Source organism: Dichotomopilus funicola, assembly GCF_033296635.1.
Source record: "Dichotomopilus funicola strain CBS 141.50 unplaced genomic scaffold C8A04scaffold_64, whole genome shotgun sequence".
Classification (NCBI taxonomy): Eukaryota; Fungi; Ascomycota; class Sordariomycetes; order Sordariales; family Chaetomiaceae; genus Dichotomopilus; species Dichotomopilus funicola.
The window spans coordinates 165906-182028 of NW_026944085.1; the positions used below are offsets into that span (position 1 = coordinate 165906).

The following is a 16123-nucleotide window of genomic DNA, read 5'->3' on the forward strand; positions in this document are numbered from 1 at the left end:
GATATCAAATCCCCCTCTACTAGATGCTTTCCCGTTTCCAGTCATCAAGTAACACATTTTACCGACGCCGGCCGGATGTGTACCAAACAAACCGCCTCCCAGGCTAACCATTAGGTAACCTCCGACCTCCCAGTCCTCCAAAAACACAAGGAAAAAACGACAGGTTGAAAAGGTAGAACGAAAGAAAACGATGAAAGAATATACACCAAACCTCCACCACCCCCACTACAAAACATAGCCAAATCACCAAATATCATCCTGACTCCTTACCATCTCCACAGTCGGCGTCCTCGGCTCCAACCGCTTCATCCGCTTCCGATCCGCCTTCGTCACCACACTCGGCGTAATCGGCACAACCGGCGAAAACGGCTGATACGGCGTATATGGCACCGGCGCGCCAGTCCAAGGCGTGCGCATACCCGTCTGCATCCCATCGTGTGCCCCGCCGCCCGGCGACATCGGGCCGCGGGTGAACACGGTCTGTTTGGTCGTCGTCGCGAAGCTGGTCGCTGTCGGGCTGCTGATGGACGGTTCGTAGGCGCGCAGCGGGAGGGCGCCGCCCTCGCGGACTGCTGAGGGGGCGTTGGAGCCCGTTGCGGATGCGCCTGAGGGACGTGGGAAGGAAGCTGTGGAGGAGGCGTTGGTGGCGTTGTGGTGGGTGGGGAGGGTGAAGGATTGTTGGTGTGGGCGCGGGGATGCGGGCAGGGAGATGTCGCTGGGGAAGCGGGTGACGTTGGGGCGGGGGGAGACGGGTAGGCCGACTAGGTTGGAGGTGGATTTCTCGGAGGAGGCGGAGGCTGGCTCGTGGTCGCCGGCGATGCTGGGAGTGGTGGTGGCGCTGGACATCTCGCGCATGTGCGTGTAGGAGACGGGCGGGAAGCGGGCGGGTGCTGCTTCGCGCTGCTGATGCTGTTGCTCGCGACGGGAGATGCGGGCAGGGGGTTGGCCGATGGCGGCGTCGATGCGCGAGTCAATGCTCTGTGTGCTGACGGGAGAGATGTCGGGTGTGGGGAGCTGGCTGGTGGTGGCTGAACCTGCCTGTGCGGCCCGTCGGAAGGGCAGGTCGGAAGACACAGGAGGCGGAGCGGGAGGGGCATAGTGCCGCGGCTGGATGGGGTTCATCTCCTGGTCGTCGTGCCGCGGGAAGGTTCCCGACATGGGCGTCATGATGGGAGAAGAGATGCTCATCCCGGCGGCCCCCATCTTGTTCTTGCGAGGGGACTTGAGGAACGAGAACAGCGACGAGCTGCGTGACTCCTTGTCCTCCTTCACGAGGTTCAAGCCCGCCGGCTTGACACGCTCTTTCTTGCCACTGGCTCTCGCTGGGCCAGCGCTCGCCGGGTTTGACGACAACGGCGAGGGCAGCTGCGGAGGATGGTACTCTCGCCCTTCCGCCTTGGCCTGCTCCTGCTCCATCACATGCTTGTACATCTCTTCTAGCTGTGATTGCGCCATGTTTCTGTCTCGGCCTACGACCGCCTGATCTACCGACAAGTCGACACCAGGAGCAAGGACGGTTGAGGTGGGCGACGGAGCGGTAAACGCGGAACGCTGCGACTTGGCTGGACTGAAATGTCCAACCCTAGTGGGACTAAGTGGCGATCCGGCTGGATGTGAAAAGTTTCTCGGGCTGACCGGGATCTGGAGGGAAAGAGTCTGTGTCGAGGGGTTTTGGAAGTGGGTGTATTGGAGCAGTTGCTGAGGGTGGACCTGGCGGAGCTGGATCTGCTCAAGTTGCTGAGTTTGCTGGAACTCCTCGAGCTGTCTCTTGTAATCCTCCTCGGCCTGGAGCAGAAATGGATCGGGGAACGGGTTGAATTCGCTAAAGTACAGGGCGTCCTCCTCGACAGCTCGGTCAAGATTCCGCAAGCGCTCACGGCGTCTCTTGGAAAGCGCAAGGAGAAGAAGGGCGACCAGCACCAGGGATAAAGCGTAGGCCCCAACGATACCACCGATCTGAGCTGGAAGGAAAGCTGGATCACGAAGTGCACCGGCTGAAGCGGGCGGACCGTCCTCGGGAGACGGGGCAGGCGAATAGTCGAGAACGAGGTCAAAGCGACGCGAAAGCGATTCGACCCACGACGCAGCGGCACACGAAGGAGTCCACGGTACGGACGCGAGCAGAAGAACGAAGACGGAGTTATATGGCGGCACGCTAGGTCGCATCGTGGTGAGAGACAGTTGAGGGAGCCCGGGGCCTGAGAGGGGTTTTTTTGACGGAAACACCAGAAACCGAAAGAGGGGGTCGTAGTCAGGGGGGACGATGAGTAGTCAGGACTAAGGACGCATCACAACATCCGCCATGCCGAAACACGATGTGATTGAGATGGGCAGAACGTGATTCGAGAGCCGATGCAGTGGGCAAATGGCGGACAGCAAGGAGCAGGACAATCGCGTGTCAACGGACCCGACTGGGTATATAGCGGCTGTTGAGACGCAAGACCTGCGCAAACGAACCGGGAAGCTGTGTCGAAAACGGCTGGCGCTGGGCGGGAAAGGGGACCATCGAGCGGCCAGTTCGGCACTGGGGGGCATTGGAATGGCAAGAATGGGCTGAGAACAAGCCCTGGGCCGCTTTGGGGTCTGCTGGGACCGCTGCGGGCTGCAGCCACGATGTTGTTCATTGGCCGCAAAATGTGGAAAGCTGCCCATCCATCGCTTCAGCGTCGTGAGCGTCGTCCAGGCACATCTGTTTTCCGCATGATGAACAGGGTTCCGCGAAAATAGCGCCCGCGTTGTGTGACCTGTGAGCGAGCGCCTCCCGTCGTTGAAAGGCGAAGAGGAAGAGCTCAACCGTCGTTTGGCCCTGTGGTTGGCCAACCCGGCCAGGGTGCAGGTGTGGGTCCAGCGGTAAAGGCAGGCTTCTGATTGGTGAGCACTCAGCCAGCCCGGACATCCCCCGCCATCAACCCGCATTTGCCCCTGCCAATGCCCCTCTTCCCGCTCCTCGCTTCACCCAGTGACCCGCCATCAACTTCGAACCGGGAACCCCATTGATGAATGCAACCGCTCCGGCACAAGCGGTGATGAGATTCTGCAGACTCTTCCTCTTGCGATGAAGCGTTCACAAAAACTCAAATTTTAGGGCTCACGCCAACGGGGATATTCCTTGACCAGCGCGTGATGGCTGACGTGAAAAGCAACAGGACCCGGCCAGCAAACACGACCGTGATGAGAATCCCCGATTCGGTCCGTTCGCCGAACGTCCATCACTTGCTATCACACGCCATGTCGCTGTGTTTTGCTGATCACAACGCCCAAAGCTCCTCAGACTGCATCATGCGATCGTCCATGCTTGCCATCTGGGACTAAACACCCGGAATCCAATGCTTGGTGTTCCGTCTCGAGTCCCGATGCTGACTCGGCTGACGTCTTCTTGTTTCCGTCCAAAAGCTCAATAAATGACTCCTAACGCGGGAAGCTATCTGGGAACACTGGGGGATACCGTTACATAAGCTGTGAACTTCCTCTGCCTTTTAGCTCAGGCCCAGCGAGGCCCCTCCTTGCCTGGGTATAATATTAGTATTAGTACTCAGTTATGCTTGAAACTACAAATTAACCAACAATTTGATTGAAGGGAAGATCGAAAGTACGATTGGCAAAGAATTTACAACGTAGTCAAAAAATGACCGAACAAGGAGTGTATAACTAGCGTAACAATCAACGATATGAAAATAGTACGATAGGCTTTATCGCAGAGAGTTGGAAAAAATGAAACCTGATGTTCTCTATTGAACAAGTGAGAGTGGGAAGTGCATGCTGCCGCGTGGAGTCGACGAAGAGCAACTCCGGCGTTGCGACTCCCGCGTTAGGGTCGGGGCATTGACGCATCGGCGAACTGACGCTGAAATATTACACAGTAAACATCCAAAGCTCGAAACCCATGAACTGAAGAGATGCCAAATCTGAAGTTTTGCAAGGTGAGGTGTCTTCGTATCTGCGGCGATGCTTATCCAGTTGAAATCCGCTAACCCGAAGTAGAGTGAATCCAAGCCGCCAAGCTGAAAAGTGGCCTGTGCTTCACTACATCTTCCTCTTTGAATTGACATTCCTTCGTAGCCCTACAATAAAACGGATGAACTATGACGGGTGTCCGCCGTTACCTTCGTTGCCTAGCGACTGGATTTTACTGCGTGGGAATTGCTTTATAATTGAGTGCACAACAGATAGCGAAACTGTGTGTTTTTGAACCTCGAGAGATTTCATCGCTTGGCGACTTGGATTCATTCCACTTCGGGTTAGCGGATTTCAACTGGATAAGCATAACCGTATCTGCTCTCTCATCGATTTCGTTTCGTAAGGGTTAGGGTTAATTCTGTGCAAGCCAAGCTTGCCAAGCAAGCCCCTCTCTGGACCAAAAAAATCGAGGAATTCAAGTTCGACTGACGACATCATCGCGCTCATGAGGGAAATAAAGTATAAGCCCCCGTACACGTAGTTAGCCGTTTGAAAAGGTCGTTATAAACCCTCCCTCATATCAGGGAATACGCCACAATAGGCAAGCCACGCCCTGGCCTCAGCCACCGCCTACGCAACTGGGTTATTTTCGGAACAAATTCAGGAACAGATCCCCAGACGGCTCGATTAACACCGAAACCGAGGTCGCTTGCCCCTCACTCTTTTTTGCCCGATCCCCACGCGAGCACAACACCACGCGACACCCTAGACAACGACTCAAACCCGGTCTTTCCGACGCCAAAACTCTGATTTTCGGATTCGAGAACGGCGCAAATTCCCCGTGCTGACAACAAGGCTCGCGCCATTCGCTCTGTTGAAGCTCGAATTTCGAAGCTTCCCACTGCCGATCCCTGCCGCGTCCCGAGCTCAATACGACCTCTCCTCTGTTGTGCAAAGCATTGCCCAATGACGTTTCCGTATTGCTTCACGTTGCGCATGCCGGCCCCCATGCCTTCCTCAACAACACCCATTGCACCATCCCGGGTCCTGCAGAGAGTCCGCAGCCCGTGTAATTGAGCCCGTGATTTATTGGTTCGGCCGGCAATCGGAACCGTCTTCGCCATGCACGATGAGATACTTGAACTGGGTTGAGCCGTGGGGAGAGAGGTCGGCTCCTAGGATCCTGCCTGAACCATTCACCGAGCATGACCACAAGTGTGGGCGTACCGACAATGTGGGAGAGAAACCGCAAGTCAACAGAGATGGTATAAAACAGCTTGGACGGGGCCCGAGAGTCGCCCCGGGAGAACGTGCGCTCAGTAGCTGGAAGGGTACCTGACCGTTCTTTTCGAGACCAACCGCCACGCCGCTCCTCTATACGATGCAAATCCTCTCGACCTTGGGCCTCACGGCCCTGGCGGCGCCGCTCGTGTCTGCCGCGTTTGAGGGCAACCTCAACTACGACAGCCCGTCTCGCCGCCATGAGAACATGGGCATTGACGTGCCCCTGGTCACCCGCCGGACCATGAAGCGCGGTTCGGTCCCTTACAAGGCTGAGGAGTTGAACTTTACCCACGGCATCGCTTCCGGTGATCCCTATGCGGATAGCATCATTCTCTGGACCCGTGTGGCGCCGTCCCTGAAGTCTGACGGCAGTAACGTGACCGTCGAGGGCACTGTTGACCTTTACAACCACGAGACTGAGAAGTACATCAAGGCTGACCCCAACCCGATCTGTGTTGACTGGGCGGTCTGGGAGCCAACGGCCAAGGGCAAGGGTAAAGGCAAGGGGAAGAGCCAGGCACAAGCGGTTGTCTCGTCCGGCAAGGCTTACACGACGAGCGACATTGACTACACGGTCAAGGTTTGTTCACATAATCAATACCAGCTGTATCAAACTGCGGGTTCGGGGTTAACCATGTGACAGGTTGAGGCTACCGGTCTGAAGCCATTCACCGTGTACAACTACCAGTTCACCATCTGCGGCTCTGAGAAGGCTAGCCCTGTGGGGAGGACGAAGACCGCGCCCGCCGAGAAGGATGAGGTCGAGCAGCTCAAGCTGGCTGTCTTCTCTTGCAGCAACTACCGTATGGTTTCCTCCTCTTTGAAAATCACCCACCGTTACTAACGCGAGACTTTCACAGCCAGCGGCTACTTCAACGCTTACGGCAATGCCGCGCGCAAGGACCAGCACGACTTTGTCGTCCACCTTGGTGACTACATCTACGAGAGTGCTACCAAGGGCGAGCGTGCCCACGACCCGTCCCACATCATCTTCACCCTGCTGGACTACCGGACCCGTCACGGCCAGGTGAGCTTCAACGCATTTTCCCCAATTTTCAGACCAAGAAGAGCATGCTAACTCCAAAGCAGTACCGCACCGACCCCAACCTGCAGCTGTTGGCCCAAGACTTTGCGTGGATCCCGACTTGGGATGACCACGGTAAGCAGCCTCCATGTGTTGATTATGATTGACTTTTTTGGGATTCCTCCTTTCTAACTACGTTCGCAGAGCTTGCCAACAACGGTTACAGGGACGGCTTCAGTGGCCTTAACAACACTGAGGAGTCTTTCCGCACGAATGGCCACCTCATCAGCGTCGACCAGCGCAAGATGAACGCTGTGCGCGCCTACTTTGAGTGGATGCCTATTCGGTATGTTTTTGTCCACACCTTCCTGTTCAGCCCGTTCTTCCACTCACACACTCTCCAGCCAAGTCGATCTCGATGACAACCTCCGTATCTGGCGTTCGTTCAAGCTCGGCAACTTGCTCGACTTGATCATCCTCGACACCCGTAACTACGACCGCAGCATCACCAGCCTGGGCTGGAACGACCACTACATCGACCTGATCCGCGACGAGGCCTCCCGCTCGCTCATGGGCTCCCGCCAGGAGCACTGGTTCTACAACGAGCTGTCGCGCTCCTCGGACCGTGGCGCCAAGTGGCGTGTCATCGGTAGCCAGATCGTCTTCTCGCAGGTCGGCAACAGTGGCGACAACTGGCAGGGCTACCTCGCCAACCGCAACCGCACTCTCAAGCACCTGTACGACAACAGCATCGGCAACAACGTCTTCCTCGCTGGCGACAGCCACCAGAACTGGGTTGCTGATGTCACCTGGCTCGGTCAGGCTGACTACAACTCCGAGACCGGCGAGGGCTCTGTTGGTGTTGAGTTTGCCGGCACTGCTGTCACGTCGAGCGGCCAAAAGGGCCCCATTCTCTCCGCCCGCGCGGCCGCCCAGAAGCTAGTCGAGGCCAACGAGGAGCTGCAGTGGCAGGAGGGCTACTACCGCGGTTACTACATCCTGGACGTCAAACCCGACGGCCTGACTGCCCAGTACTTTGGTAAGCCAACACTCACTTCCCAGCCCCCGTTTTGCACTCAAAACAAATGAAAATCAACCTCGAAAAGATGACTAACCGTGTTTGATTTCACTAGGCTCGCCCAGCGTCGCCACCCAGAACGCGTGGGATCTTCCGCTGGCCAACTTCACCGTCGCTGCAGGCAAGAACCACCTGAACCGCCCCGTTGCTGGCGGCAATGTCGAGGCTGGTTTTGTGCGCGGTGGCAAGACCACCGGCACCAACGTCACCCTCGACACCGAGACGGGCAAGTGGGACGTCGTTGGGTTTGAGAAGATGTACATTTAAAGTGGGAAAAGAAAGGGAACAAGGTCCTTGGTGATGCGTAATCAGGGACCACTTGTGTATATAGGATATGCGAGATCAGTCAAAATGGATGAGAGTAGCCAACATGTTGCGAAAATGTGTTATGTACAATACACTTGTTTGACGGGGTTGTTGGTTTGAAAAGCAAAAAGCTCACAACCAAGCCCTATCCCCATCCGGAGGGATAGACGTTGGCAGTTACGAAAATTTTTTATTGAAAGATTTTACTTCGCTGGCCCCGGGAATCGAACCCGGGGCCACTTCGATTTACGACGAGAATTGGCGGGACCAGCGCTCCTCCCAGTACCGCTGAGCCAAACCGGTGTTTGGATTTCACTTGGGAGGAGATGGTGACTGAAGCAATGGGAAGGGGACTTATATCCTGGGGATGGAGGGAAGGTACGGTAAGTTTGGTGCATAGGTCATTTAATTACTGTCATCAGTTGCGACAATCCAGCACGGTCAGGGTCGTCCTATAACCCTCCATTGAGAAATGGGACATTCTACCTGGGGACTACGTACTATCAAATAGCCCCTGTCGTCTTGCTACGTGGTGTAGTGTGGGACGTCAGTACAAATAATTTCGTTGACTTGTCATAGTTGTCGTCAAAAAGTCTCGGAAAAGCTGAATCTCGGATCGATGAATGACCCGGAGCTAAAATTCGCCAAGCACTTGCTGGCGCTGTTACCAAGACTTTGATCTGCATTTTCAGTCCACGTTCAGGGAGATCAGCCTCTTAGATTTCTCGGCATTGGGCCGCATGCTGTCAACTCAGGGAGGGAACCCATTTGAGCGTCTCATTGAAAACAACCACGCAATTCCCTCCCAGGCCTGACGGGTATCTTCTTCCTTCATTTCAACCCATCACACATACGCGACGGAAGAAGAACGCCTGCAGCACCATGACCAAGGAATCAGACGAAGAAAAGCACATGCTCTCAACCGGGCACAACGAGCCCAGGGACGAGGAGCCAACAACATCAAGACGACCCGACACCTCAGAGATATTTCCACCCCCACCCGACTATCCGGGCTATAACAACAACAATGACGGCAACAACCCATCGTGCCCGAACGAAAAAGATGCCGGTAAACCGGCGCTGTGTCCACTCGAGAGGCGCATCAAGAGCGCCGATTTCTACACCACAATACGCTGGCTCGATAGCATAGTTCTTACCGGGTTGACCATCTACATCGCGTCGCGAGGGACGGGTCACCAGACGGCGTGGATGGTGTTTCCGTATTCTCTTTTTTGTCTCGGGGTGGTAAGTAATTATCCAAGCAGTCCCTGACATGAACAAAAGAAAAGAGACCCCAAAAAGCTCAACTAATTAACCCAACCCAATAAAAAAGGCCCTCATCCACCTCCCATGCATATTCTGGTACTGCATCACCCCCGAAGAGCCCAACCAAGCAGCATCAGCGAGAGGAAGAGGAGGAGACGACACCAACCCCGACGCCGACTCCGACACCACAGCCCTCACCGGACCCTCCTCCTCTTCCCAAAACCAACCTCACTCGCGGCCCGAACACATCACCCGCCTCCCCAACGACCGAGTCCTCCAAGGCCTGCAACCCACCCGACCGTATCGCGTTTTTCTTTTGGCTTCAACCTTGCTCTGGTTGGGGGTGTTCGCCTGGGGTCTTGCCATCCTTGTGTTGACACACCCGTTTTATAATGATCGAGATACGAACCAGAAGATGGTGTCGTGTGGAAAGAGCAGGCGGAAGAAGTGTTATCCGTTTACGGTGGAGGGGATGCTGTATAATCTTACGGTGGTGGTTTTTGTTTTTGGGGGTTTGGGGGTGTAAGTTTTTTCTTCTCTTTTCTCGTTTTCTCTTTCTTTCTCTCTCTTTCTTTTTTTTCATATAGCATCTACTTGAAGGGCGTCGTGGCTAACTTGGTGAACTTGGAACAGGGCATCCGCATTGGCGCAATGCTATCACGTTCTACGTCTCCGGCAGCTCAAGTACTCGGAACGGGAGCTGGCGTATGTGCGTCTGCCCGAGGCCAGGAGGCGGCCGCGGTATCTTTTGTAACGGTGGGCTTTTTCAAGGGTGAGAACTTCATCAAAAGAATGTCAAAATAATGAACGTAATCATAATCGCGGTCTGAATAAACCACGGAGCGCCCTTTGGTGACGCAATTGGATTTCTCTGGGCAAGTATGAATCGCAGCCCACCAAAACAAAACAGGGAGACCCAGGGTCTTCGCCAAAGCACTATTTAGATTCCTGGAATGGCCGATTTTCGTAATCACGGTCCCTGCTCTCAACCCCAGGGTGAGGTTTCGGTGGCCGCGCAGCACTGGCCTGTTGTAATTACTTTTTCGTCTTAGATACACGACTGTGACAACGTCTGACAGATGACCACGGGGGTAATCAAGGGGAAGCGATATACTTCACGCGATGTACTTCCCACGAGGTTCCAGCAAAAGGGATGAAGCCGATGTGATAAATCCGGTTTGTGAAGCGTTATTAATAAGAACACAGGGGGCTCCATCTAAAAGCAAGCTCGCTACCTCATCCTCAATTCAACTCCTTCCACATCCCTTCGCCTCTCCCGTTCCTCGCGTGGATCATCGCCTATTGCCGTGGCATTGACAGAGCTACCAGCAGACGGCAGCCGATCATTACGCCGGGACTGTAGGCAAAAGTCCCATAGGGAGACACCGATTAGGATTCCATGCACCACACTAGGAGACAAGCACGGATATCAGTGGCTTGGTAACGAATTTAGAAGTAGTAAAATAGAACAGAGAGAGCTTACAGCATCGTATACACCATGTAATATTGGTTGTCAAAAGCCGCACGGGAGACGGAACCAGCGCGCCTATCCAGGTGAGACAATGCCTCAACAAAATCGTACCCAATGCTCGCGCCTAGGAGCACTAGGATGACAATATCAAAGATGATGACACACGGATGGGGGACATGGCGCAGTCGATGGTGATGATCAGCGAGGGCCACTACTTGACTGGCATTGAGCAGGATTGCGCAGACAACCTACACGTTGAGAAGTGATTATGTGAGTCTGGGCGAACCGTGAAACAGTGTGCGGGGGGGGGGCTTACACCGGCGTATCGGATTCCATTGGAGTAGCCCTGCGTCTTGCTGATATAAATGAGGAAGATCAAGACAGCAAGCTCAAAGAGAAATGCCAGCGCCCGACAAAACAGGTGAACCCTGGTTGCCGGATTGGACCGATTGGTTAGCCGCCTGCGCGGCGTGCCGGGCATGGTGTGTAACAGTGTAAGTGAGGTAAAGTTCGGCCGCCAGTCGCGACGCGTGGAAGAAACCGGCGTAGGGATCGGATTTCTGAACTCTGGGGGACGATGCCCTCGGACGGCGGTGATGAAGGAGGATTCCGACGGTGCGACTGCGAGTGCAAACTTTTGAATCTTGATGGGAGGTCGCAAAACTCGGGCCGTGTGCCTGATAGCCGAGGACGAGCCTTGGCTGTTGGTTGGGTGCGGACTACAGATTGGGCCTCATCCAGCAGCCAGCTCGGTCGCGATGCCGAATTCACGTCCTGTCAATGTCGGAAATGAGTGTCCCGAAAAAAAGACGCCGGCCTGCAGTGCACATGTCCCATGCCTATGCCTATCAACGCTGGCGGGAGGATGATGGATCTTGTGTCTCCTCTGGTGGTCTGGAACTTCGTTCCTTGGAGGGGAAGGGGTGGGGGGGGAGTCAGTGACATTACATTGACCGAGCCAACAAAATTGAAAATAGCTGCAGAAGCGAGGGGCACATGCTGGGACGGCTCTGGGTTACCATCATCAAAGTATCGTCTCCTGACGGGAGCTGCCTTCCTCGAGTATAAAGAGCCCGGGACATGCCCCAATCATCATGGCTCTCTTGTGCTCTAGACCACGGCTCAGAACCTAGTTCCTTTGCCTCAGGGGTAAGGTAGCGGCTCAAAGTGAACATGATGACTTCCAAAGTCGGCATCGGCCTCTTGAGATGGCTTCTCGTCCTCACGTCGTTGACCCTCTTCTTCCCTTGTGGCTTATCTCTGCACTTGTCTTTGCACGCAGAACCCAGGTCCGCCTCCAGCCTCCTTGCCCTACGAGATGTTCCTGTCAACACCACCAGATCACCGCATGCGCCTCCTCGTCTGCGGAATGCCACAGCCGCCGACCTTGAGACCGCCCGTGCCGTTGTCAAGGGTGCCTTGAGTGAGGCTGCCGTACGCAACAAGGCCCGTCTTGATCATCCCTCGCGGAACAGATACACCCTCAGACCCGGCACCCAGCTCGGTGGAGCATTTCCAGCTACGCGCTTCACGTCCTCATCCAACGAGACTGCATCAGAAGAGCCCCCGCCTCTACTCGAGATTACCCCAGAAATCGCCGATGCTGCTGCCCTGCTGGCTGAAGCTGACGCGGATGCTAGCGTGAACCGCTCGGCTCCGACGCCCACGGTCCGCAAGCGGGCTGGGTATTGGATGGAAGACATCAGTCGCAAGGGGAGTTGGCCCTTCAAGAAGGATGATAGCTACCGGGTGTGTTGATTGACTACCTACCACCTTGCTCACTATCCCACGCCCACACATCTGCTGTTGGGATCATTGACAACTTAAGCGCCGTGCTGATGAAGGAATAATCCAAGGTCCTCCGGAATGTCAAGGACTTTGGTGCTGTTGGGGACGGCGTGACAGTAGGTTCAGCCCCTTTCCAGTGCGCTGTCGCCATCGTGTAACTTGTGTGATGATGGGACATCTCCCAGGTTTAAGTAGCTTAGGTACATGTACCTACAGACACCCAATGTATCTGGCAGGTAATCAGTTGAGGCAATATGCTAACTTCTCTGGGGTTGACAGGAGGATACGGCAGCCATCCGAAGCGCCATCAACTCTACTCGCAGCCGTAGATGCGCAGAAGGCTGCAATGGCTCAACTCTGCACAACACTGTTGTTTATTTCCCCTCAGGTACGTCAGTTGAGTGATGAAAGGGTTCCCGCATTGATAGGTAGTAACCGAACATTCTTTTGAAAAGGCACATACCTCGTTTCCAGCACAATATACGCTATTTTTGGGACACAAATGATTGGAAATGTACGAGCGAGCAACCTCCGATCAATCAAATCTCCGGCATGACTTGCAAGCTTACCCATCGATCCATGACACAGCCGAATGATCCCCCTGTCATACTAGGTGCACCCTCCTTTGTCGGACTCGGTGTGTTCTCGACCGACGAATACGTTCCCAACGGCGGGACAGGGCCTGACGGGAACGCCAACGAATGGTACATCAACACGGTACGTTCTGCTGTTCATTAATTATTACTTGGGTAATTACCTGTCATGGCACCACATCGAGAGGAATGCTAACCGGGGGGATCTTGATACGACACGCCTATGCCAACTTTTATCGGCAGATCCGAAACTTCAAGTTCGACATCACTCAGACTGACCCAGGTGCCTACATCTGTGCGATTCATTACCAAGTAGCCCAGGCTACAAGCTTGTCCAACGTCGAGTTCAACGTCGGCGCTCCCCCGACCACTCAGCAGGCCATTTGTGAGTCTTGTGTCTTCCCAGTTAATTAGAACCTGATAAATGGGCCCAGTGAATAAGCTACTAACAAGCCTCTTTTCAGTTGCCGAAAATGGGAGTGGCGGCGTAATGAGTGACTTGACGTTCAACGGTGGTAACTTTGGCATCTGTACGCTTACCCCCTTTTCCAGCCGAGGCTGCCCGAACGTGGTCTCGCTTCAGTGTGAAGGTGAGGTACTAACCAGCGTTTAATTACAGATGGCGGCAGCCAGCAATTTACGGCCCAGCGGCTGAAGTTCAGAAACTGCGCAACCGCCGTGCAGCTCATTTGGGACTGGGGCTGGGTGAGTGACCATTCGCCGTGGACTAGGGTTTTTAGGACGCTAACTTACTCCTTTATTGAACTAGACCTGGAAGAGCATCGACATCTCCGGTTGTACGACCGGATTCAAGCTCGTCTCGGAGGACGGCACCCATCACACGGGGTCCATTCTGCTGTTGGATTCAACATTCACCAACACGGGGACTGCGATCTTGACGTTTTCGGCCACCAAGGAGCTGGCTAAGGGAACTACTGGTATTACGTTGGACAATGTTGCTTTCGACAATGTCCAGAGTCCAGTCGTGGACACTGAGGGCAAGGTGTACCTCCCGGCCAGCGTGGGCAGCGTCGACACATGGGTTCTCGGGCCTATCTATTCGGACAGTCGAGTCAGGGGCGACTCCCTTTCTATGACCTTCACTACCGACCGCGAGAAGTCCCTTCTTGGCTCTTCGCGCTCGGGTCTCCCAAAATTGCCCTTCTTTGAGAGGGCAAGACCTCAATATGAAAACGAGGGAGCCGCTTCCTTTGTTCACATGAAAGACTACGCCAAAGGTATGCTTGCACCGGGCTGTTGACCACCCTACAGTTTTCTCCATTCTTATTTCCCTAACGGTGTGGCTTTTCTTTTCCTTTCCACCTGGGAACTGACACAACCCTAGGTGACGGATCTACTGATGACACGGAGGCTTTCCAAAAGGCGCTCAACGACAACGCCGGTTCCAAGATCATCTTTGTGGATGCGGGCTCCTACATCCTCACCGATACAATCACGGTCCCAGCGGGCGCGAGAATTGTGGGCGAGGCCTGGTCTCAACTCGTGGCCTTGGGAGACAACTTTGGTGATGCTTCGTACGTAGACTGTCCCTTGTATCCCCATCTCTTATCCCTAGCCTGTGCTAATGTGGCTGTTAATCACCCTTACGGCAGGAATCCGCGCCCTCTTCTTCGAGTAGGAAAACGTGGCGACGTGGGGAGTGTAGAGATACAGGATCTCCTATTCACTTCCAAGGGACCAACCCCCGGCACCGTGTTGGTAGAATGGAATATCAAGGCCAGCTCACCTGGAGCTGCCGGCATGTGGGGTAATTACTCTAGAAATTATTTGGATTCCTCGACGGCCGTGGGGATTTGCTGACACCCGGGACAGATAGTCACGTTCGTCTCGGTGGTGCTGAGGGCACCGAACTCACTTCAAAGCAATGCCCTCCTTCCACCTCCGGGACCAACAGCGGTTGTAGCGTGGGAAGTCTGATGATGCATATCACCCCGGGCTCATCTGCCCTGCTGGATAACGTCTGGCTATGGTTGGCGGACCGTGGTATCGGCGGCCCGGGCTGGGAGGATGGCACCAGCAACATGGTAAGTAAAGTCCCTCGTGATATGCAGAACGCGACAACACAAAAAGAAACCAGAAAAAGAGAGAGAAAAAAAGGAGTGGAGGCTGATTACTCTGTTTCTACGCAGGTACAAATGTCTGTCTACGTGTCTCGCGGCCTGCTTGTGGAGAGCACCGATGCAACATGGCTCTATGGAACGTCTTCCGAACACGCTGTCATGTACCAATACAACTTCTGGAAGGCTCGGAATGTGTTTGCCGGTATGATCCAGTCGGAGTCGCCCTACTACCAGCCCACCCCCAAGCCACCGGCACCGTTTGCTGGCTCGGTCGGTAAGTTTGCCGGTGACTGGGAGTATGACTGCCAGAACAGTGACGCTTCTGGATGTGATGCCTCATGGGCTCTTCTCGTCCGAAACTCCACGGACATTTTCATCGCCGGCGCGGGCCTCTATTCTTGGTTCACGACATACACCCAGGACTGTGGTACGTTGCTCCCTTTCTAGATTCAGGTTATGACGGGGACAGCCTCTCTCTAACAACATCCTCCGTCGACCCATAATTAGTCGATAAAATGAACTGCCAGCAGAGCTTGATCCTCGTCGAGGACAACTTTGAACATGTCCGGATCCACAACCTCATCACTGTCGGGGCGGTAAACATGATTGAGTCGGACGGCTACAAGATCAAATCGGCAGATAACCTTGCTGTCGACTTTCATCCTTATTGGAGCCAGATCTCTGTCTTCGATCCGATCCAGAACGAGCCGGATGCCTGCGAAGGCCGACTGACGGAGCCTAACGGTGACGACCCGCAGCAGACAGATGGCAGCTACCCTCCTGCTTTGCCCGTGGGGACTAATCCGCCAGCACTGCCGAACAAAAATTACCTCAGCATTGTGAACGGATCACCATATAATTTCAAGCTTACCAGCACCCACACAAATCAAATGACGGGATTTGAGTGGCATGACATTCCGGCCGGTGAGCTCCCTCCAGTCCGTAATATGGTTCATTAGTCCTCGCTTCTAACGACATCTCTCTTTCTCAAGGGGAGTCGAGGCAAAACATGTTCGAATACAGGGCAACGTCATATGCAGTTGACGACAAGGGCGAGGCTTACTACGAGATCGAGGGCACCGGTAAGACGTTTGTTGTCCTGATCCGAACTGACTACGACAACGACGGCGATCATTTCCTGGCCAAGCTTGACTACCGCGGTCTTTCAACAGACGACGCCGCCGAAGGAACGATCTACTCCATCTACACCTCGGGCGGTGGCCACGATATCGAGTGGTATCAGAACCCTGACTGGCTCGCAATCAGCCGCTGACTGACTATAACCCTAACCCTGCCCCGCTCCCACAGGGGATATTGGCTAATATCCACATATGC

At 54.6% G+C, this 16123-nt stretch overlaps 5 protein-coding genes and 1 non-coding gene across 6 annotated transcripts; 3 read left to right on the forward strand and 3 right to left on the reverse strand.

The window, feature by feature from the left end:
* Positions 1-243: 243 nt before the first annotated feature.
* On the reverse strand, positions 244-2166 carry C8A04DRAFT_39367 (uncharacterized protein; the record flags this gene model as incomplete). Its single annotated transcript, XM_062784563.1, has 1 exon — positions 244-2166. One exon carries the CDS (start codon positions 2164-2166, stop codon positions 244-246), a length of 1923 nt encoding a protein of 640 aa, XP_062634508.1.
* Positions 2167-5278: 3112 nt separating this feature from the next.
* Positions 5279-7550, forward strand: C8A04DRAFT_31347 (alkaline phosphatase; the record flags this gene model as incomplete). The annotated part of the gene is made up of 7 exons (XM_062781731.1): positions 5279-5761; positions 5825-5984; positions 6042-6208; positions 6271-6340; positions 6410-6551; positions 6610-7244; positions 7339-7550. 7 exons carry the CDS (start codon positions 5279-5281, stop codon positions 7548-7550), a joined length of 1869 nt encoding a protein of 622 aa, XP_062634509.1.
* A 248-nt stretch (positions 7551-7798) lies between these two features.
* C8A04DRAFT_t115 lies at positions 7799-7892 on the reverse strand. The gene has a single exon. It is a non-coding gene; the product is annotated as a tRNA-Ala (tRNA).
* A 579-nt stretch (positions 7893-8471) lies between these two features.
* C8A04DRAFT_31348 (uncharacterized protein) lies at positions 8472-9609 on the forward strand (the record flags this gene model as incomplete). The annotated part of the gene is made up of 3 exons (XM_062781732.1): positions 8472-8834; positions 8923-9377; positions 9489-9609. The coding sequence occupies 3 exons, from the start codon at positions 8472-8474 to the stop codon at positions 9607-9609; spliced, it is 939 nt and encodes a 312-aa protein (XP_062634510.1).
* Positions 9610-10537: 928 nt separating this feature from the next.
* On the reverse strand, positions 10538-10807 carry C8A04DRAFT_14323 (uncharacterized protein; the record flags this gene model as incomplete). The annotated part of the gene is made up of 1 exon (XM_062778046.1): positions 10538-10807. One exon carries the CDS (start codon positions 10805-10807, stop codon positions 10538-10540), a length of 270 nt encoding a protein of 89 aa, XP_062634511.1.
* A 695-nt stretch (positions 10808-11502) lies between these two features.
* Positions 11503-16061, forward strand: C8A04DRAFT_14361 (pectate lyase superfamily protein-domain-containing protein; the record flags this gene model as incomplete). The annotated part of the gene is made up of 15 exons (XM_062778059.1): positions 11503-12075; positions 12183-12230; positions 12394-12502; positions 12570-12628; positions 12703-12843; positions 12951-13092; positions 13172-13237; positions 13327-13412; positions 13477-13945; positions 14053-14242; positions 14321-14475; positions 14541-14752; positions 14858-15215; positions 15296-15712; positions 15781-16061. The coding sequence occupies 15 exons, from the start codon at positions 11503-11505 to the stop codon at positions 16059-16061; spliced, it is 3306 nt and encodes a 1101-aa protein (XP_062634512.1).
* Between the last annotated feature and the right edge of the window lie 62 nt (positions 16062-16123).